This window comes from Heterodontus francisci, chromosome 17, assembly GCF_036365525.1.
Source record: "Heterodontus francisci isolate sHetFra1 chromosome 17, sHetFra1.hap1, whole genome shotgun sequence".
NCBI lineage: Eukaryota > Metazoa > Chordata > Chondrichthyes > Heterodontiformes > Heterodontidae > Heterodontus > Heterodontus francisci.
This window is the reverse complement of record NC_090387.1, coordinates 64,288,204-64,310,151: the sequence shown is the minus strand read 5'-3', so window position 1 is coordinate 64,310,151 and position 21,948 is coordinate 64,288,204. Positions and strand designations below refer to the sequence as shown.

Below are 21,948 nucleotides of genomic sequence, written 5' to 3'. Positions count from 1 at the left end.
CCCCCCCCCCCCCGCCCTCTTCCTTCCCCCCCCCGCCCTCTTCCTTCCCCCCCCCGCCCTCTTCCTTCCCCCCCCCGCCCTCTTCCTTCCCCCCCCCGCCCTCTTCCTTCCCCCCCCGCCCTCTTCCTTCCCCCCCCGCCCTCTTCCTTCCCCCCCCCCGCCCTCTTCCTTCCCCCCCCGCCCTCTTCCTTCCCCCCCCCCCGCCCTCTTCCTTCCCCCCCCCGCCCTCTTCCTTCCCCCCCCCCCCGCCCTCTTCCTTCCCCCCCCCCCGCCCTCTTCCTTCCCCCCCCCCGCCCTCTTCCTTCCCCCCCCCCCGCCCTCTTCCTTCCCCCCCCCGCCCTCTTCCTTCCCCCCCCCCCGCCCTCTTCCTTCCCCCCCCCCGCCCTCTTCCTTCCCCCCCCCCCCGCCCTCTTCCTTCCCCCCCCCGCCCTCTTCCTTCCCCCCCCCGCCCTCTTCCTTCCCCCCCCCCCCGCCCTCTTCCTTCCCCCCCCCGCCCTCTTCCTTCCCCCCCCCGCCCTCTTCCTTCCCCCCCCCGCCCTCTTCCTTCCCCCCCCCGCCCTCTTCCTTCCCCCCCCCGCCCTCTTCCTTCCCCCCCCCGCCCTCTTCCTTCCCCCCCCCGCCCTCTTCCTTCCCCCCCCCGCCCTCTTCCTTCCCCCCCCCGCCCTCTTCCTTCCCCCCCCGCCCTCTTCCTTCCCCCCCCCGCCCTCTTCCTTCCCCCCCCCGCCCTCTTCCTTCCCCCCCCGCCCTCTTCCTTCCCCCCCCGCCCTCTTCCTTCCCCCCCCGCCCTCTTCCTTCCCCCCCCGCCCTCTTCCTTCCCCCCCCCGCCCTCTTCCTTCCCCCCGCCCTCTTCCTTCCCCCCGCCCTCTTCCTTCCCCCCCGCCCTCTTCCTTCCCCCCCGCCCTCTTCCTTCCCCCCCGCCCTCTTCCTTCCCCCCCGCCCTCTTCCTTCCCCCCCGCCCTCTTCCTTCCCCCCCGCCCTCTTCCTTCCCCCCCGCCCTCTTCCTTCCCCCCCGCCCTCTTCCTTCCCCCCCGCCCTCTTCCTTCCCCCCCGCCCTCTTCCTTCCCCCCCGCCTTCTTCCTTCCCCCCCGCCCTCTTCCTTCCCCCCCGCCCTCTTCCTTCCCCCCCGCCCTCTTCCTTCCCCCCCGCCCTCTTCCTTCCCCCCCGCCCTCTTCCTTCCCCCCCGCCCTCTTCCTTCCCCCCCGCCCTCTTCCTTCCCCCCCGCCCTCTTCATTCCCCCCCGCCCTCTTCATTCCCCCCCGCCCTCTTCATTCCCCCCCGCCCTCTTCCTTCCCCCCCGCCCTCTTCCTTCCCCCCCGCCCTCTTCCTTCCCCCCCCGCCCTCTTCCTTCCCCCCCGCCCTCTTCCTTCCCCCCCGCCCTCTTCCTTCCCCCCCGCCCTCTTCCTTCCCCCCCGCCCTCTTCCTTCCCCCCCGCCCTCTTCCTTCCCCCCCGCCCTCTTCCTTCCCCCCCGCCCTCTTCCTTCCCCCCCGCCCTCTTCCTTCCCCCCCCCCGCCCTCTTCCTTCCCCCCCCCCGCCCTCTTCCTTCCCCCCCCCCGCCCTCTTCCTTCCCCCCCCCCGCCCTCTTCCTTCCCCCCCCCCGCCCTCTTCCTTCCCCCCCCCCGCCCTCTTCCTTCCCCCCCCCCGCCCTCTTCCTTCCCCCCCCCCGCCCTCTTCCTTCCCCCCCCCCGCCCTCTTCCTTCCCCCCCCCGCCCTCTTCCTTCCCCCCCCGCCCTCTTCCTTCCCCCCCCGCCCTCTTCCTTCCCCCCCCGCCCTCTTCCTTCCCCCCCCGCCCTCTTCCTTCCCCCCCCGCCCTCTTCCTTCCCCCCCCGCCCTCTTCCTTCCCCACCCGCCCTCTTCCTTCCCCCCCCGCCCTCTTCCTTCCCCCCCGCCCTCTTCCTTCCCCCCCGCCCTCTTCCTTCCCCCCCCGCCCTCTTCCTTCCCCCCCCGCCCTCTTCCTTCCCCCCCCGCCCTCTTCCTTCCCCCCCCGCCCTCTTCCTTCCCCCCCCGCCCTCTTCCTTCCCCCCCCGCCCTCTTCCTTCCCCCCCCGCCCTCTTCCTTGCCCCCCCGCCCTCTTCCTTGCCCCCCCGCCCTCTTCCTTGCCCCCCCGCCCTCTTCCTTGCCCCCCCGCCCTCTTCCTTGCCCCCCCGCCCTCTTCCTTGCCCCCCCGCCCTCTTCCTTGCCCCCCCGCCCTCTTCCTTGCCCCCCCGCCCTCTTCCTTGCCCCCCCGCCCTCTTCCTTGCCCCCCCGCCCTCTTCCTTGCCCCCCCGCCCTCTTCCTTCCCCCCCCGCCCTCTTCCTTCCCCCCCCGCCCTCTTCCTTCCCCCCCCGCCCTCTTCCTTCCCCCCCCGCCCTCTTCCTTCCCCCCCCGCCCTCTTCCTTCCCCCCCCGCCCTCTTCCTTCCCCCCCCGCCCTCTTCCTTCCCCCCCCGCCCTCTTCCTTCCCCCCCCGCCCTCTTCCTTCCCCCCCCGCCCTCTTCCTTCCCCCCCCGCCCTCTTCCTTCCCCCCCCGCCCTCTTCCTTCCCCCCCCGCCCTCTTCCTTCCCCCCCCGCCCTCTTCCTTCCCCCCCCGCCCTCTTCCTTCCCCCCCCGCCCTCTTCCTTCCCCCCCCGCCCTCTTCCTTCCCCCCCGCCCTCTTCCTTCCCCCCCCGCCCTCTTCCTTCCCCCCCCGCCCTCTTCGTTTCCCCCCCCCGCCCTCTTCGTTTCCCCCCCCCGCCCTCTTCGTTTCCCCCCCCGCCCTCTTCGTTTCCCCCCCCGCCCTCTTCGTTTCCCCCCCCGCCCTCTTCGTTTCCCCCCCCCGCCGCCTTCCTTCTCCTCCCCCCCCCGCCGCCTTCCTTCTCCTCCCCCCCCCCGCCGCCTTCCTTCTCCTCCCCCCCCCCCCGCCGCCTTCCTTCTCCTCCCCCCCCCCCCCGCCGCCTTCCTTCTCCTCCCCCCCCCCCCCGCCGCCTTCCTTCTCCTCCCCCCCCCCCGCCGCCTTCCTTCTCCTCCCCCCCCCCGCCGCCTTCCTTCTCCTCCCCCCCCCCCCCCGCCGCCTTCCTTCTCCTCCCCCCCCCCCCCCCCCCGCCGCCTTCCTTCTCCTCCCCCCCCCCCGCCGCCTTCCTTCTCCTCCCCCCCCCCCCGCCGCCTTCCTTCTCCTCCCCCCCCCCGCCGCCTTCCTTCTCCTCCCCCCCCCCCGCCGCCTTCCTTCTCCTCCCCCCCCCCACCCCGCCGCCTTCCTTCTCCTCCCCCCCCCCTCCCCGCCGCCTTCCTTCTCCTCCCCCCCCCGCCGCCTTCCTTCTCTTTTTCCCCCCCCCCCCCATTCGCCCTCTTCCTTCTCCGCTCCCCCCCCCCCACCAAGAATCATCGAATTACAGAATTGTTACAGCACAGAAGGAGACCATTCACCACACCAGGTTCACACCTGCTCTCCAAAGGAGCAATTCACTTTGTGCCATTCCCCTGCCTTCTCCCCATAATCCTGCACATTCTTCTTTCTCGTATAGCAGTCTTAATTCCTTTTGAATGCTTCAATTGAACCTGCCTCCACTGCAGTCTCAGGCAACGCACTCTGGACCTTCATGTAAATGTAAATGTTTTTCCCATGTCGCTTTTGCTTCTCTTATCCATTAATTGAAATCTGTGCCCTGTCGTTCTCAATCCTTTCACGAGTGGGAACAGTTTCTCCCTATCTACTCTGTCCAGACCCCTCATGATTTTGAATCCCTCGATCAAACCACCTCTCGGCCTTCTCTTCAAGGAAAAAGGTCCCAACTTCTCCAATATATCAACGTAAATCAAGTTCCTCATCCCTCAAATCATTCTCTTGAATCTTTTCTGTGCTGTCTCCAAAGCCCTCACATCTTTCTAAAGTGCAGCGCCCAGAACTGGACACAGTACTCCAGCTGTGGCCGAACTTGTGTCTTAGTGTTCAAAATAACCTCCTTGCTCTTGTACTCTATGCCCCTGTTAATAAAGCCCAGGATGCTGTATGCTTTATTAACCACTCTCTCAACATTTCCTGCCACCTTGCATGTATACAGCCAGGTCCCTCTGCTTCTGCATCCCTTTTGAATTGTTCCCTTTATTTTATATTGTCTCTCCATGTTCTTCCTACCAAAATGAATCACTTCACATTTCTCTGCATTGAACTTCATCTGGCCTATCTGCCCATTCCACCATCTTGTCTATGTCCTTTTGCAGTTCTACACTATCCTCCTCCACAGTTCCCAGTGCTTCCAAGTTTCGTCTCATCTGCAAACTTTAAAATTGTGCCCTGTACACCAAAGTCTAGGTCATTAATATATATCAGGAAAAGCAAGAGTTCCAACACTGATTCCTGGGGAACTCTACTACGTACCTTCCTCCAGCCTGAACAAGATCCATTAACCATTCAAGAGGGGGACAGACCTGAGGAGAGAGAACTGTTAATAATGTCAGATAACATGAGAGCCAAGAAGGGAAGTTGGGTGGTCAGCAGTAGAGAAAAGAACCTGGGGATTATCCTGGAATAGTGAGCAGATGAGAGCAGGACCCGATATTGAGTTATGTGGTCCAGCCAGATATGCGGTGAATGTCCACCATATCCACTTAAGTCTGCATCCCTGGACTTAACGGAGCGGAGATGGTGAAAGAGTGAATAATGGTTTTTAATGGGGACGAGGGCATCAAAGGTGAGGATGTGGTTGGGCAGAACAGTAGCTGCAGAGATGTTGTGATGAACGGAGGGCTAAAGCTGGACAGTTGGGATTTAGAGAGTGCAGTTCTAAGTGAATTTGGGGTGTTTTTTCCAGCGGCAGATACAGAAGAAAGTAGGATTTGGAGGGGCAAGTGGGATGTGGGTGGAAGGTGATACAAGGAAGTGATCAGAGATGGCCTTATCTGTGTTTGCTACTATGGGAGTAGCGAGGCCATGTAAGGCAAATGAGGTTCTGCATCTGTCATGGATATTACAAATGCTACTGACCTTTTTTTGCAGCTTGGAGTTGTATTTCAAACAGCTTTGTGACGATGTCGATGTTTACAGCAAACATGCTAAAAGAAAGACCATTGAAAAAGACGACTTGGAACTTCTAATGAAAAGGTGAGGGTTCGAATGCAGTCGCAATAAACAGTTAAGTCCACAAATCATGGTGGACTTTTAATCAACAATTGACTCTATTTTTCATTGGGTATGTTCTGGTCTTGTCAGGGTTATTAAGGATTAGTTTAGAGAAGAGGCCATAGCATTTTTTATAACATCTGTTAATCTGGGGTTTGCAATCCCCATCCTTCTAAGAGGCACATCAAGATTGTTAACTAACCATCTTCTCCACATTGGCAATCTGAACATCAGCAGCCCTAATATGCAAGTCAGCTTTTTGCCTGAGAAAGCAATTTAAGAGACCAGACTACATTTACAGCCATTGTTTCAGTGTTTTGCATTGGGCAACTTATATCAACCATGCCTGATTTGTATGACATGGAAACCTCAATAACTATGAAGCTGTTTGACAATAAGCTTGCAGTTCAGAATTTCTGTGGCTTTCGAATGTAACAAGATGGTTTCTATGTATACATGTTCAGACAGACACACAATATTCAAAGTACGTAATTGGCTGTAAAACACTTCGGAATGTCCTGACGTCATGAATGACGCTACATAAATTAAGTCTTTTTTTACATCCGTACGCACACCCTTGCCAGGATAGTTGCTAACACATTTTGTAAAATCATGACTATATTGTCAACAGTAAATTCAAGAAAAGTGTGTCCCTCTTTAAAAAGAAAATTTGCATCCTTTTGAAGTGGGTTGTGGAAGAAAGGCAGAATTCCAAACTGATCTGATAAACTATAACTCAGATCCGTATGTTGAATTGGTCGTTGAATTATTGTGTTCTCTGTTTTTTAGACAGGGTTTTGTGACTGCCAAGACACCCTTGAATGTACTGATAGAGCACCATCTACCTATGGAATGCAGAGAAAAACTAATTCCAATGGCTGTCAGTGGGAGTAAGATAATTCCCAAAAAATAACTACCATGTATGTATAAAAATGAGGTGTCTCATCAAATCTATTGCTTTTATTTGCCAAGTCTAAAATTAGAATTCCACATTAGCAAGTGGAAATGTTTCTGTTTGGTGAAGCCCTAATGTCAAGGTTTATAGCCATTTTTATAGACTTTGCAGACTTTCACGAGTTGTGTGAATCATATCTCCACTAAGGAAAAGATGGCAGCGTAGCATTACATTTAATCCACAGAAGCCATCAACTTTAAAACTGATGGTGCTTGACAGATCTAATTGAATTTTTTGATGCAGAAATGGAGATTGAGGAAAGGAATGCAATGGATGTTGTCAATATCGATTATAAGAACGCATTTGACAAGTACCACAAAAAAGGCTGGATAACAAAATTGCGGCTTATGGAATAGGAGGGTCAGTTGGATAAAAATTGGGTTAAGGACAAAAAACAGCGAGTCATGGTAAATGGTTGCTTTTCAGACCAGAGGTCAGTAGATAGTGGTGTTCCCCACGGGTCAGTGCCAGGACCACTGCTTTTTGATGTATATAAACAACTTGGATATTGGAATACTGAGGAAAATTTCAAAGTTTACTGAAGATATCAAACTTGGAGGTGTGGCAAATAGTGAGTCATGATACAAGTCGATTGCAAAATGACAGGCTAGCAGAATGGGAAGGCAAGTAGCAGATGGAATTTAATACTGAGAAGTGTGAGGTGATGCATTGTGGCAGAAGGGATAAGAGGAAGCAATGTAGAAATAGCACAGTTCTAAAAAGTGTGCAGGGACAGAGGGACGTGGGGATTCGTGTGCATAGATCTATGAAGGCGGCAGGACATATCGAGAGAGTAATTAGCAAGACATATGGGATCTTGGGCTTCATAAATAGAGATATTGAGTTTAAAACAGGGAGGTCATGCTGAACCTTTTTATAAAGCTCTGCTTAGGCCGCAACTAGAGTATTGCATTGTAATAATTTTAGTCTTATCAATTTGTTGTTATCAATTATCTAATCAATCAGGATCGACTGCAACCAATAAGGTGGGTATGTTGAGTTTAATCAGAGTTTAAGATGGCATATAACACACTAGTTATACAGCATAAACATACAACCATGCCAGATAGTGAACACTGATCCAGGTCGGGCAGAAGGCTGGCATGTGCGAACAGCTCTTTGTTTCTTCTTCTTTTCCTTTTCTTCCTGGTGCCTCACAACTTCTCAAACTACCCAAGAGTGCTAGGATGGATCTACTTTTAGGGGTTTCTCTCCATCACCTACTGCACTGAGGCCTTCCAAAGTCTCTTACATTATGCCCTTTTCAGAGGTGGACCTGGATGGATTATTGACAGGCCTTATAATCTATATTTACTTTATGTCAAAATACCCTACAAAATATTGAGTTCTTTGTCTAAACCATGGGTAAAAACCCATCTTTTATGTTATCCACCTGTCATTAACTTGAGCCTCACACGTACCTTCTGTCCTTTATCAATCGGGCTTTATATCATCCTTTCCTCATCTTATCTTTCCTTATTTCACACTAGGCTGTTCCCATAACTCCTTTCCATCTCATCCCTGGACTAACTTCAGGGGCTCCATTCTTTGTTTTGGCCTGTTTATGAGCTGTTCATATTGGCTATCTAAGTTGTCTAATTCTCTGTCAGACTATTCGACTATCGGATTGTTCACGAAAGTAACTTTTATTCTACTTCCATATGCTAATTGACTTGCATATTTCAGCAAACATCTTCATTGGGAAAGGTTAAATGAAAAGCCCAACACAGTTTTTAGTATGATTATTTGTTTTAAGTATCTACCCAGTTGCTCTCCCACAATTGCAGCGGCCTGATCTGATCATGGACCCCTTTTCGGCCCAGGTACAAGTGTCATCACCCAGGAATCATTCCATTGGTTTGTTTCTAGAGAAACGAAACCTCAAGCAATTTCCAGGAAAATGAAACTTAACAGGACTAGCCCATTCCTTTACCTATTTCAAGCTGATTATAAGCATCCCGTTCTGGTCGTCACGCTTTAGGAAGGATTTGAGGGACCTCGAGAGGGTGCAGAGGAAATTTACTTGAATGGTTCCAGGGATGAGGGATTTTAGCTACAAGGGCCAGGATTTCACGGGACTCGGCGGGAAAGGGAAGGTGGAACTGGAAGCGGGTGGCGAAGGCCCCCCCACTCAGACTCCTGTTCCAATTGGAATCGCACCAGCCGGCCAGTTAACAGCGGGGTGGCAGGCCACTTCGCGGCCAGAGGAGGGCCTTGAGGCAGTGGCCACGTCATCCGCTGATGCAGAAGAGCTTTTTTACGCATGTTTAAAGGGCCGCCAGCACCTGAGCCCTGTATCAAACTGTGGCTAGCAGGAAGCCTGCGACTAGCACCCACCCTCTTCAGCTAGCAAACAGACCCCTTCAGCCACCGGCCAAGGACCCCCATTAGCCTGCACAATGCCCATCCCACCTGGGCCCTGCTGCTATAACAAGGCCACCCTTCCAGTGGGTGCTGAAATGCTACCCTTTCTCAGGCCCCTCTCCAGTGAGACCCCTGACAGGACGAATAACTCAAGGGGGCCTTGATCCCAAATCAGTGGTTGTCCTGCTCCTTCCTTACAATGAAAGTGAAACGCCTCTGCACGACTGTCGAGTGCAGCAACACCAAGAGCTGCCACTCCGTTACTGCTCTTTAAAAGCTGCTGAAGCTCTGACCCCTTAGCACCTGTGTGCTACTCGATAAATTCAGAGGGGGCCTGTAAAATCAGTTTCAGTTGCTGCCTTAATCATCTAAATTACCTTTTAATTGCTTGTTTTCCAAATGTAAACAGAGTCCCCACATGACTTGCCATTCGCCGCTCGTGAAATTGCATCCTCGTGATGTCCGGGGCCTGACCCAACGCCATCTCACACAATCTTATAGCCTCCTCCGCCTCCAGTGCTCTCCACCTTTTCCCCATAAAATCTCAGCCAAGGTTAGGTTGGAAAAGCTGGGGTTGTTCTCCTTGGAGCAAAGGAGATTTGAGGGGAGATTTGATAGAGGTGTACAAGATTATGACCTGTTTAGATAAGGTAGACAAAGAAAAGCTGCTCCCAATAGCTGCTTGTATAAGGACTAGATTTAAGACAAGAAATGTAGGGGGGAATACTTTTCTTACGCAGTGAGTTATGATCTCAAACTCGCTACCTACAAGAGTGATGGAAGCGGAGACAATCAATAATTTCAAAAGGAAATTGGCTGAGCAGTTGAGGGAAATAAACCTGCAGGGGAATGGGACTAACTGGATTGGTCTACAGACAGCTGGCATGGACTTGATGGGCCGAATGGCCTCCTCCTTCTGTGCCATAATGATTGATTGTTTCCTAATCACTATTATTTATAAACTTATAATCTCCCCCTCCCAATTGAGAGAGATCTGTGTGTGTGTGTGTATCAATTATTTAAGACTTTCATTTTTATCTTAAATAGAACCAGATGTAAAAGCTCAAGGCTCAGATGGAAACCCTGCTGAGAGATTCCAAACACTTTTTTCAACATCCTCGTCAAGATGATAGATGCCGGTACTAAGCACTTTTGGCACTAACTGTCGATTTTGAGTACTCTGAGGTTAGGTATAGCACAGCCATTTGCAGAGTAATCACCCCTCTACTCAGCCAAACATTGTGTCTTATCCCCGACTCTCTACTTCACCAATGTGTATTTTTCCCCTTCCCGCACCATTTTCTCTGAGTGAGATTGCCAATTTTATATAAAGTTGTCCACAATTATATTCTGGGCCTGTGCTCACTAGGAAGCAGGTTGAGACTGTCCAAATAAATTTCCAGCAGAAAGAGAGCTAGATTCAAACACAGGCTTGAAGTTGAAAAGAAATGAGTATTTTACTCTACTTGTAGATTTTAAAGTAAATGTATCTTGCAGCACAAGCAGTTTTTCTTCCCAAAGCTTTTTGCAATCTTGAAAAGATTCTGTTTTGTGTTAAAATGCTACTTCCTTAAAATAGATAGATATGTAGGTACTGTCATTCTACACCTCTAGTTTTGGGTTTTGCATTCCTGACATGGAGTGAGTTCCATGACCAATGTTTGTGAGAATACTGTTCATACAATGTTGTATAAATATTTAAGGAAAGCCTGCATCTAGTTCAGTAAAACTTCACCACAGCTGAGGTGACCCTTCCATTTGAATAATTTTTGAGCTCCCATTACTGCTGACCCACACAATAACTGCTCGATACCCTAGTAGTTTTCTTGTAACTTCAAGCAGTTGAAATTACTTAGTGTTTTATTGGTTTACTAAGTAAAATAACCATGTGAATTTGACTTTTTTAAAGTATAGAAGTAGTGGGAAGTTATGAATCATGACTGTCATTTATGCATCATTAAATTATCCCACTTCTGCAACTGTCAGTTGAATTCATTGACGTATTGTATTCTATTGTATTTCGTGATTCCTGATATGTATTCTAATAACTTGTATGTCTAATCAAACTCAGATATGTTAATTTCTGTTTGGCATGCTATGGAATGTTTGTCTTTTTATCAACTGTGCAATGTTAGTAATTCTGTATAACACAATAAAGGCATCAACGTATTTGTAAAATTGAATCTCAAACTAACTTTCTTGCATAAAGGTCAAATGTCAGTTGTGAAATCCCTACAATTAGAGTAACTTATTTTTTCACCTCCAGCACCTGTTAATTTTTAATAATACTTTATTAATCCCTATAAAGTTTCAATATAGCTGATTCATCTGGATCTATTGCATCCAAGGGACATAATTTCCTGTGGTGAGGTTTTTATGCTCGGTCCACATGATGAGACTTCCAGGTTGTCTTGTACTACTTTTTTTTGTTTTGAAACAAACCTGAGACTCTTCCAATGGCTTACTGAGTAAATGCACCATATGGTGTCATTGAACCAGGATAGTCCCAGTTCAGTTTCTGGTCTGTCCTGAATTACCCAATTTCAGCCAGTGAGCATATGAGTTCCTGGATTATGAAAGGGAACATCATCCTGAATGCTCTTACTTGCAAGTCAGTGACCATTGCTGGGAAGTCAGATGAACATAGCAACAAACTATGCATTTTTACTACCATAGTTCAGCAGCCTGGTGATCTTCATCTACGCTCATGGATAAAGAATGATCACCTAGATGAGTTAACAGACAGCTGCAGTGCCCGTGGAGCCAGACCACATAATAAATTACTGCCTTGAGGAGATTGAAGAAAATGATAGTCACTTCAGAAGAGAAGTCACATTTTTAATATCTGGGCTGCTCATGGTAAAATTGCATTCATTACTGTCAGTAGGAAATGTCCTCTTCAAACTTTTCTTAAAAAGATTAGGTTCAGTATGTCTCACCTTTAGAAACGATTTTCTAAAATAGGTTTTATAAGGTATGACGAAAATTAAGTAGTGCCTCATATTAAATTGAAAGGATGTTAATGTCAATTTTTGCACTTTATTTGTATATTTATAAAAAAGCTTCACGTGGAACTGTAAAAAGAATAAAAACAGTAGTCCAATATTTATTTTCCAAATGAAAGTAAAGAATAGCGGCTCAGTTCAAAAGTACCTTGTGTGCAGCAAGAAAATGTTGCTTCTGGTAAAGAGATAAATGTCCTGCTATTGTTGCTTATTTAGATAGGAAGCAATTTATATTATGTGGAGGTTGAGCTACATTGAAAACATTAGGAAGAAATGTGCCTAAATCCAATGATCTTGCATCACCCAGGACATTTTTTTGAAATTGCATTATGAAGAGACAATTGTGGAAAGAATTCTTTATGTTTATACCTAAAATTGGTGTCAATGTTTAAAATGCACACTGTAAGGCTATTTTTAAAGTTGCATTGATGTGCTTCTATTTAAGAACTGAATTACTACAGTATATCAAAATGGGATTGTTGGCATTCTCACCTTCTCTCAGCCAGTTTTCATGCATTCTGGTTTCCAATGGATGTCGTTTAGGAACTAGCAGCATTCACTATTTTAAACAGACTATGAATGTTTTCTAGAATTGAATACAATTGTACTTTTCATAGCCCCTTATATTTCTACATTGAAAATAAACTGTATAATAAACTGATTTGAATTGAAATATCTTGTGCTACTTTTGAGGTCCTATTCTTTTTATGTCACTTGCTTGTAGTCGGTCGAAAACAGTGTCAGTGTCCACAGCAGTAGCCTGATCAAGCTGTTCCTTCGTTGTTTGGAAACCTTGAGCTAAATATGTGGCCAGGATTTGTGGATCCATAGAAGGGTCAATTTTTTGGAAAGCATTTTTTAGATCAGCTACAGTCAGCTCCCTGTGGATGAGACAGATAAGAGAATAAAATCAATATTTCCTTCATCTTGGCTTCTGTGAATTGCATAATAGTCTTTGTGGGTGTCTCACAATTATATGCAAGTCTGACTGCAATTAGAGTCCTTTTAACTAATCCATGTTCTCCCAGGACTATATCCCTAGGAGACACCCTAGGGTTGTAATTGACATTTAAATAAGGAGTGCTGAGAATGCAAGAGGGACTACCAGCTTGAAATTCTGAAGCTTGCTGATATCAGGGAGCAGAAATTAAAAGACTTAAGTGGGCCCAAAGTACTCTGGCTTATCTCTATGGTTATTAGATTTTCCCTTGAGCTCAGTATGTCAGAATATAAGTCATCAACACTGTATAAACAATAGGATTGAACAACACTTTTTTATAATTATGAAAGGATCAGGTTTACTGTAAGACAGTCCTTTAAACTCAATTTCTGTTAATACTGCACTTGTAGTTTATGAAGTCAGTAGAATCACTTATTTGTTTTATAAATCCTGTAACTACTACTTATTGGCAAAATATGTATTGAGTTTTTAATGCTCACCATATTAAGGTGCTATTCTGAGTGAGACAAATAGAAAATTATCTGACTTGCAGTAGTAGGTTGCAAAATTATTGTAATTCTTATGAACTATGTCCCAAAACCATTACGACCAAAAGATTTTTCCCATCAATAAACCCGTTAAAATGCTAGAAATATGTCCATTCTAGTAAAGACACAATTATCCACTTTGCCATATAGAAAGTCATTTAACTAATTCCATAATTGCTGTGTATATACACTCTCCAACATTTTTATAGAATCACAGAACAGTTATTGCACAAATGTAGGCCAATTGGCCCGTCAAGTCCATAGTGGCTCTCTGCAAGAACAGTCTAGCTAGTCCCTCTCCCCGCCATCTCCCCATAACCCTGGCAATGTTTTCCCTTTAGGTACTTATCCAAATCCCTTTTGAATCTGCCTCTACCACTCTTTCAGGCAGATTGTAAATACTCGCTGCATGAAAAAGATTTCCCTCTGTTGCCTTTAGCTCTTTTTTCAATCACTTTAAATCTGTGTCCTCTGGTTCTTGACCCTTCTGGCTATGGAAACAGTTTCTCTATTTACTCTGTCTAGAACCCTTGTGATTTGAATACCTCTTACCAAATCTCCTTTCAACCTTCTCTAAGGAAAACAATCTCAGCTTCTCCAGTCTATCCACGTAACTGAAATCCCTTATCCCTGGAACCATTCTCGTAAATCTTTTCTGCACCCTCTCAAGCCTTCACATTCTTCCTAAAGTGCTGTTTCCAGATTCCTTGTCCCCACCCACATTCATTGTGAAGGATATTTTTTCAAAAATAAACTTATATTTAACATGCTTTAACTTATTTCAAGGCTGCTGTGAGAATATTTTTCAGGTTATAATATAAATGAATTCTCACACATCCAGTCTATTGGTTACACACCCTCACAATAATGTAATTGAGAGTCCTTAGTTTTACTCCAATTCCAAAATCACCATTTCTGTCTGCAGTGAAGCAGAGAAAGTCCAAAATTTTAATGTGGTTAGAGTCCTTTTTTAAAAAAAAAATATTGAAGGGGTTTTATTCACCTCGTCAAATTGAGTGAAATTAGAAATTTGTTTAGATGGTCTACTGAAAATTTGTGCTTTTTCAATTTTCACAAGCTGGTTTGACAGTGAAGCCCCTGCTAAGTTGCTTTGTAGTGAATTGGAGCAAATTGTTGCTGACCTGTATTAGTAAGTCAAATTGTGAAGGAAATACTGCTGTGGTATTTTTAAACTGCTGGCTGGTTTCTCTACACTGGTTAACATTCAATACTCATTGTGATTTTTTCCTTCAGGGCCGTACTGTGATTACATTCTGCATCACTTTTGGTTATCAGCTGAAGGATTATACTGATCAGTGCTACTTTGAGCTGCTTTGTTTTTCAGCTGGGACATTAGATAAGGTTTATATATGGTTTGAGGGTAGCTGGGTTTATCCAGCACAGTATTCATTTAATTCTTTTATTGCCTTTACACTAAAATGTTACAGTATATTGCCACTAAGCCATCTTTTATTCAATTTGTGTACTAGTGTGCCAAAGTTCCAAAAGCATTTTATTTGCTGTATATCCTTGCTTTCAGTGCTGTTTTACAGCAAGATGAATTATATTCGTAAAATTTCACCTAACACTAAGAACTTAGGTTATTTTACTTCTGCTTAAATTTAAAACTAATATCAATATCTTTAATGAGCCCAATGCAATTATCGCAATACCCACAAAACATCTGTAGTTTGTTTCCCAGTAATCTATTGCCCAAAAACCTTATAATAGCTGTTCCATCAGGTCACAGAATACTGTCATGTGATCTGTGCCACATCTGCTTAGTTGAAAAGGATTATTATTCAATAAAACATCCCACTATATTAAATATAACTGAGTTTAAAGCAAAATTAGTTTCATAATTATTTGAAAGTCAAGCCTGATTTATGAAATCAGAATGCCTAATTCAATGTGTGTAACCAACAGCTAATCATTTAGAATGCCATATGTAATACAGACTTGATCTTTCTGCTGGATTAAGATGCATAGTAAAATAAGATCCATAATAAAGTTTGTCTCTTACTCTTTGTCTTCCAATGTATTTATTAGTTCATCAAGGTACATAGTTTTCTCTGCTGCATATTGGCTTTGTAGCAATGCAATAAAAGCTCCTGCTCTGCCTTCTTCATTCTGTAAAGCAGCAGCAGAAGAATTTAAAAAAAAGAGAAACTAAACTACCAAAAGTGATGGGAAGTTTGGTCGACAGCAGCTCTGATACAAATCTTCCTTTGGTAGAAAATGAAGGAATTAGTGTTAGACATATCTGAAATTATAGCATGTACAAAAACCTGCAAATAAAGTTTTCCTTTTGAACATTCCTTTGAAAAGATAAATCATAAAGGCATTACTTTCTCATTAAGTTGTTTCCTCACCAGTAGACAGCATTATTTTGTATTTAGCTTGTACACAATACATCACTTATATGGTGAGCTTGTCATTGCTACAGTCTTCCAGATTTCTCTAGGACTGACGGGCTAGAGATTAAATATTCTTGCTGAGAAAGCTAATTTTCTTCAGATTGGGACTTAAAATAGTTTGCAAGTATCTTTGTAGATCCAGAAGATTGCTTTACCAAAATAAAGACGTATAGAATATTAGTTTACTTAACATAATGGGGCAAATCTTGCTGGAGTGGAACATCTTGCAATGTGCACCATTAAGACTTTTCCTGCACCCTTCAGCTCCAATTTAATTTGCAGTGTTACTTGGTGGAAGTGTGAGCTGATAGTGTGGCGAAGTCTGGGACCTTAGTGACAGTGGGACAAGCAGTGTATCTCCTTAATCAGTGAGACTGATGGGTTGAGAAATAAATAGGGTGAATTAGATTTAAATCAGGTACAAAAAGAGAAAAAGAAAAGTTGGATTAAGTGAGAGAAAAAAAGACGAAGGAAAGTAAGAAAAAATTTAGATTTCAAATTGAAAATTGTTAAGTTCACTACATGCAGAAATGAGACTCAACAGTTTAAATTATTCCCTTTCTGGGACAGGCTGGCAATGCATTAACAATTGTCACATCATTAAAAAGATATGCTGTTAATTATGACCTCTAACTTTCTGCAGTAAGTGTAATGTGCACGTCAAACAAGTTCTTAAAATAATTGAGAAGTTGAGGATGAGCGAAGTTTGCGCAAAGCAAACACTGGAGCAGCATAAATTGACCAGTAAGTTAGAGATTCACAACTTGCAGCTTATCTCTACTTTCCATGAACTTGCTGTCCAATTTGCACATTATTAATAGAGTGCATCATGAACTCACCATTATTTTTCCAGAAACATTTGGTCCAATAATTTATTTTAGTAGTCAAAAAAGTTTTTTTTAAATAATATGATGCCTGTTGAATAATTGTGCCCATGTTCGGCCAGTGGTTTCCTTAAGCCTCATGTTTCCATTTAGACCAGGGGTGTCAAACCTTTTCCCATGAAGGGCCATTTTACAATTTTTGTCCTGCATAGGGGGCTGCTGAGCAAATTTCAAAAAGGTAAAGACATTAGGAATTTATCTTCCTATTAATCAAAACAAAAAATGCGCATTTTTTAAAACAAACTTTAAATGGAAAATCTATCCCATGAACCACCAATGAGCACTCATCCCATCTGGGCAACCCGCTGTCAGTCACACAGGATTGGCGGGCCGGTTTCAGTCCCATGGCTATATGTTGGATAACCCTGATTTAGACACTTAACTAGCAATCTGAATGTAGAAACCATGGATGGAGTGGTGTGAAGGCGGACGCGAGAGGGAGCAGGAAACTAAATGTGGCGATCACAGGAGAGCGCGAGGAACAGAAGTGATGATCACGTAAGAGCCGGTTACTGTTTGTTGGGGGGTTGGGTGGAGGTGGCAATCATGGCCATTGAGAGGTGGGGGGTTTGGGTTCAATTTTTTTGTGTTAAATTGAGCAGCACCATCTTCAAGACTGGCAACTGCCTGAGACGTCGCAGACAGTGACATTTCTGTCAATGAGGCTATATGTGCCAGTACTGCGTCACCTCGTGACTGCGTTGTCAGCAAACACAGCCTTCTTTGATTTAACCCCATTCTTTTATTGAAATAGCCATATGATATGATTTTTAACATGTTTCACATTGTGCCCCAATCCAGCAGCAGCACTGCCAGTCAACTGGCAGAGGACCCCATTAATCTTACACTCCAGCCTCTAACATTCACAACACAAGAAATGAGTAGACCAGACGGCCCCTTGAACCTGCTCCACCATTCAATATGATCATGGCTGATCTTCTATCTCACTTTCCTACCTGTTCCCCACTTCCCTTGATTCCCTGAGAGACCAAAAATCTCTATCTCAGTCTTAAATATATTCAAAATGAGCATGCACAACCCTCTTGGGTGGAGAGTTCCAAAGATTCCCAACTCTGAGCAAAGAAATTTCTCATCTCAGTCCTAAATGATCAGCCTCTTATCCTGAGATTGTGCCCCCATGTTCTAGATTCCCCAGCCAGAGGAAACAACCTCAGTGTCTACCCTGTCAAGCCTCTTCAGAATCTTCTTTACTACACAAAATAAGAGCTTGTGCTGTAGGGGGGTAACATATTAGCCTGGATTGAGGATTGGTTAACTGACAGGGAGCAGAAAGTAGCGTTAAATGGGTCATTTTTGGGTTGGCAAGCTGTTACTAGTGGAGTGTCACAAGGATCAGTGCTGGTGCCTCAACTATATACAATCTATATCTATAACTTGGATGTAGGGACCAAATGTAATGGTAGCAAATTTGCTGAAGACACAAAGATAGGCATGAAAGTAAGCTGGCAAGAGGACATAAAGAGTTTACAAAGGGACTTAGATAGGTGAAGTGAATGGGCAAAAATTTGGCAGGTGGAGTATAATGTGGGAAAATGTGAACTTGTCCACTTTGGCAGGAAGAATAGAAAAGTACTATATTATTTGAATGGAGAGAGACTGCAGAGTTCACAGTACAGAGAGATCTGGGTGTCCTGATACATGAATTACAAAAAAGGTAGTATACGAGTACAGTAAGTGACTAGGAAGACAAATTGAATGTTGCCATTTATTGCAAGGAGAAATAGAGTATAAAAGTAGGGAAGTGTTGCTACAACTGTACAGGGCCTTAGTTAGACCGCATCTGGAATACTGCGTGCAGTTTGGTCTCCTTACTTAAGAAAGGAAATAATTGCATTAGAAGCAGTTCAGTGAAGGTCATGTGACTGATTCCTGGGATGAAGGGGTTGTCTTATGAGGAAAGGTTGTACAGGTTGGGCCTGTGTCAATTGGAGTTTATAAGAATGAGAGGTGATTTTATGTCAACATGGAGGATCATGAAGGGACTTGACAGGGTGGATGCTGAGAGGATATTTCCTCTTGTGGGGGAGTCTAGAACTAGGGGACACAGTTTAAAAATTAGGGGTCTCCTATTTAAGACTGAGATGAGGAGAATTTTTTTTCCTTGCAGAGGGTCATTAGTCTGTGGAATTCTCTTCCCCAGAGTAGTGGAGGCTGGGTCATTCAATATATTCAACACTGAATTCGACAGATTTTTGATTGACAAGGGAGTCAAGGGTTATGGGGGACAGACAGGAAAGTGGAATTGAGGCCACAATCAGATCAGCCGTGATCTTATTGAATGGCGGAGCAGGCTCGAGGGGCCAAATGGCCTACTCCTGTTCCTAATACTTGTGTTTTTGTGTTCTTGGCCAAAACCAAATAAATTGGCTAAACCACTAATTATCCATAACTGGACTAATTAACCCAATGTATTGTCCTGTAAATATGTGTGGACGAAAGCACTACCTTCTCAAGGGCAATAAGGAATGGGCAATAAATTCCTTTGTTAGCGACATCACATTCCATGAACAAAAAAAATTAATAACTGAAAATGACAAAGTATGTAAAATTCTCAAAAGCAATTTAAAAGAGTGTGTATCAGGTATCAGGATCAAAATATAATTTTTTCTCACAACGTACTATAAACCCTGCAATAAATCCTTGTGCCATTTTTCAATTAATTTTTTGTTTCATTCATCATTCTGAATTAACCAACTACTTTTTCCACATTCAGTGATGTCTTTTGTTAATTTTCTTTGAACTAATCTCATTTGCTCTAGTTACTTAAGATCCCTCCCTCTCCATGGGTCATGGCATGGTTGCTGTAATTGGTCACCTATCTGTTACAAAGGGTATAAACGTTTGTCCATAATCTATTTCTATCACAATTAGGGCCTCAGTTCTTTTATCTCAATTGCCACTTCGTACTTTGTGAAATGCCACTGCCAAATGATGAAATGCACACATGAACTTGAGTCCACTCCTCCTTAATGCTGTGGACCTGTGCACAGCACTGTAACACTGGGTGGAGGGATTTTCCCTGTAAGCTGGGTGTAGCAAAGCTGTGAACATTTCATAAGAAACAAACTTATGATTTTGCTACATTAATGTAGAGGAAACCCTTGCCTATGGACACTAGACTACTAATTTGGATATTCTTGAATATAATGTTTGAATGATGTTCATTGTCTGAAAATACAACCAAGCAACAACTAGATTTTTTTTACATTACCTCATCAAATAAGGCTTTATATCTAATTTTTTTCTCATCTCCAAGTTGGGTTGTTGCAGCAACCACCAGCTCGTGGGTGTATTTTTCATTCTTATTCGGGAGGGCTTTCTTCAAAGTTTGACTGTAAGAAACAAGTTTAAATTTTTATTTCAAAGTCACATACACAGCTATATACACCAAGATATAAAGATATAGTGAAAAGCTGCAGGTATCCATTTGTCTTTGTTGGTAGCTTCTTGTCTAGGTTTAAACTTCAATTCAGGACTTCAGCGCATAATCCAGGTTCATACTTTAGTGCAGTAGTGAGGGAGTATTGCATTGTTAGAGATGCTGTCATCTGGATGTTATTCAAAGAAGAGTAGGGAGTTCCCTTGAAGCCCTGACCAACATTCCTCTCTCAACTGACAGCACCAAAAGAGATCAACTGGCCATTATCTAATTTATTATTTGTGGGGGCTTGCTGTGCACAAATTGGCAGCTGTATTTACAACATAGTAATAGTGATTACGCTGCAAAATTAATTAATTGGTTATGACCTGTTTCAGATACCCAGAGGCGCAAAAACCTAAGTTCTTCCTTTATAACTACATGGGATTCCATTTGTATTTCCAAACTTGTTCAATGAAATGTAAACTCAAACCTTGCGTTGAGATGTTCAGTCGGAACAAACCACAAAGTGGTGTATTCCGTAATGCCAAACTAGCACAAAGGAAGATGGTTGTGGTTGTTGAAGGCCAATCATCTCAGCCCCAGGACATTATCGCTGCAGGAGTTCCTCACCGTAGTGTCCTTGGCCAAAACATTTTCAGCTGCTTCATCAATGACATTCCCTCCATCATAAGGTCAGAAGTGGGGATGTTTGCTGATGATTGCACAGTGTTCAGTACCATTTGCAACTCCTCAGATACTGGAACAGTCTGTGCTTGCATGGAGCAAGACCTAGACAACATTCGGGCTTGGGCTGATAAGTGGCAAGTAACATTCACGCCACACAAGTGCCAGGCAATGACCAACTCCTACAAGATGCACAACCAGATCCAGTGAAGGGCAAGGATCATTGTGAGTAAAACCCCATGATTAAGAGCAGGGAGCAGGTTGAAGGGCAAATCGTCAAGATGAGAGAACTGGTCAGAGATGAGGGAACTAGTCAGAGGAAAAACTGTAGGATGGCAAAGAGCACATAAGGAGTAGTTGGTCCAACCCAAAAAGGTGATGGATAAGTGGAGCAGAGCAGAGTCAGTGACTACAGGAAGCAGGATAGCAGCAAAGCAGAGATCATTCAGCAACTTGGAAGCAGCAACTAGAACAGGATGAGAAACAGCAAGAACCATCCAAGCAATTTCAGTGTAGACTGCGAAGTCCTAGCAAAGAAGCAGAAATTGAACCTGGAAGAAGCCAGTTGGTGGATTAGAGGAAATTGAGCAGAGAATATAATCTCAGTTGACAGTGGAATAGAGGTGGGAGATCATAGTAAGGCACAGAATTAAAATCTGTTTGCCTTTGCACAGTTCCTTCCAAAGCAAATTAATGTACGAAGTGAAAGCACATACAACTTGTACATTTGGGGAAACCTTACACTTGCATGTAATGAAACCCATTTGCCACTGTTTTGCCTATTCACTTAGTCTATCATGTCTCATGGCAATTTTATACTTCCATCTACACTCCTTACAATACTACCTATCTTTGCGTCATCGGCAAACTTGGATATGTGGCTCTCCATCACATCATCTAAGTCATTAATAAATACTTTGAATAGTTGAAGTCCTAGCAGATGTCCTTGTGATACACTACTGGTCACATCCTGCTAATTAGAATATCTGCATTTTATCCCTACTCTCTGTCTCTTGCCGCTCGGTCAATTTCCTAACCAGGTCAAAAATTTGGATTTCAGTTCCATGGGCTTCAATTTTAGCCAATAGTTTCTTATGAGGGACTTTATCAAATGCCTTCTGAAAGTCCATATAAATAACATTCAGAGACATTCCCTTGTCCACTACTTTAGTCACCTCTCCAAAAACTTACCCTTTACAAATTCATGCCGGGTCTGTCTGATCGGCTGAAAGTTTTCAAGCTGTTTTGTCACACTATCCTTAATTATAGACTCTTGCCATATAGAGTCTATACTTAATTATGGACTCTAGCAACGGTCCTCTGTTTTTGACCATGATATGCTATGCTAATGTAAGTCACATTTCCTGTGTCCATTTCCGCATGCAGTTGGTTGCTGCTCTGGAACAGAGTACATTACTGCTATTTTTTTTCTCAGCCTCTCTGTGGACCTTGTACTCTCTCCTGCACTTCTGGTCATTCAGATATACCACCTTTTATTTCTCCCTTCTCAAGTACTTTGCTTCCCTTGATCCCTACCACAAGCCCTTCCTACTCTACAGCCACCAACCTCTGCTAGAATTTCCCTCGATAACTCTCAGCTCCCTCGTGTCCTTCTTTGGATTCTCCAAAGGACCCATTGAGGCATCTCAAGGTCACTCCCTCTATGAGCAGCAACACCAACTGTTCCCTGCACTCCCCT

At 45.1% G+C, this 21,948-nt stretch overlaps 2 protein-coding genes across 2 annotated transcripts in view; one reads left to right on the top strand and one right to left on the bottom strand.

The window, feature by feature from the left end:
- The window catches only part of cenpt (centromere protein T), a 92,089-nt gene extending 80,043 nt beyond the window's left edge, over positions 1-12,046 (top strand). Inside the window, exons 16-18 of the mRNA XM_068049535.1 lie at positions 4,948-5,052; positions 5,860-5,990; positions 9,437-12,046. Of these exons, the coding sequence (XP_067905636.1) occupies positions 4,948-5,052; positions 5,860-5,983 (229 nt within the window). The 3' untranslated portion in view covers positions 5,984-5,990; positions 9,437-12,046. The remainder of the gene's footprint in view (positions 1-4,947; positions 5,053-5,859; positions 5,991-9,436) is intronic.
- tsnaxip1 (translin-associated factor X interacting protein 1) overlaps positions 11,142-21,948 on the bottom strand; it is an 84,896-nt gene continuing 74,089 nt past the window's right edge. The window contains exons 14-16 of the mRNA XM_068049536.1: positions 19,416-19,536; positions 14,906-15,012; positions 11,142-12,275 (exon numbers count right to left, since the gene is read on the bottom strand). Coding sequence (XP_067905637.1) covers positions 12,077-12,275; positions 14,906-15,012; positions 19,416-19,536 — 427 coding nt within the window. The 3' untranslated portion in view covers positions 11,142-12,076. The remainder of the gene's footprint in view (positions 12,276-14,905; positions 15,013-19,415; positions 19,537-21,948) is intronic.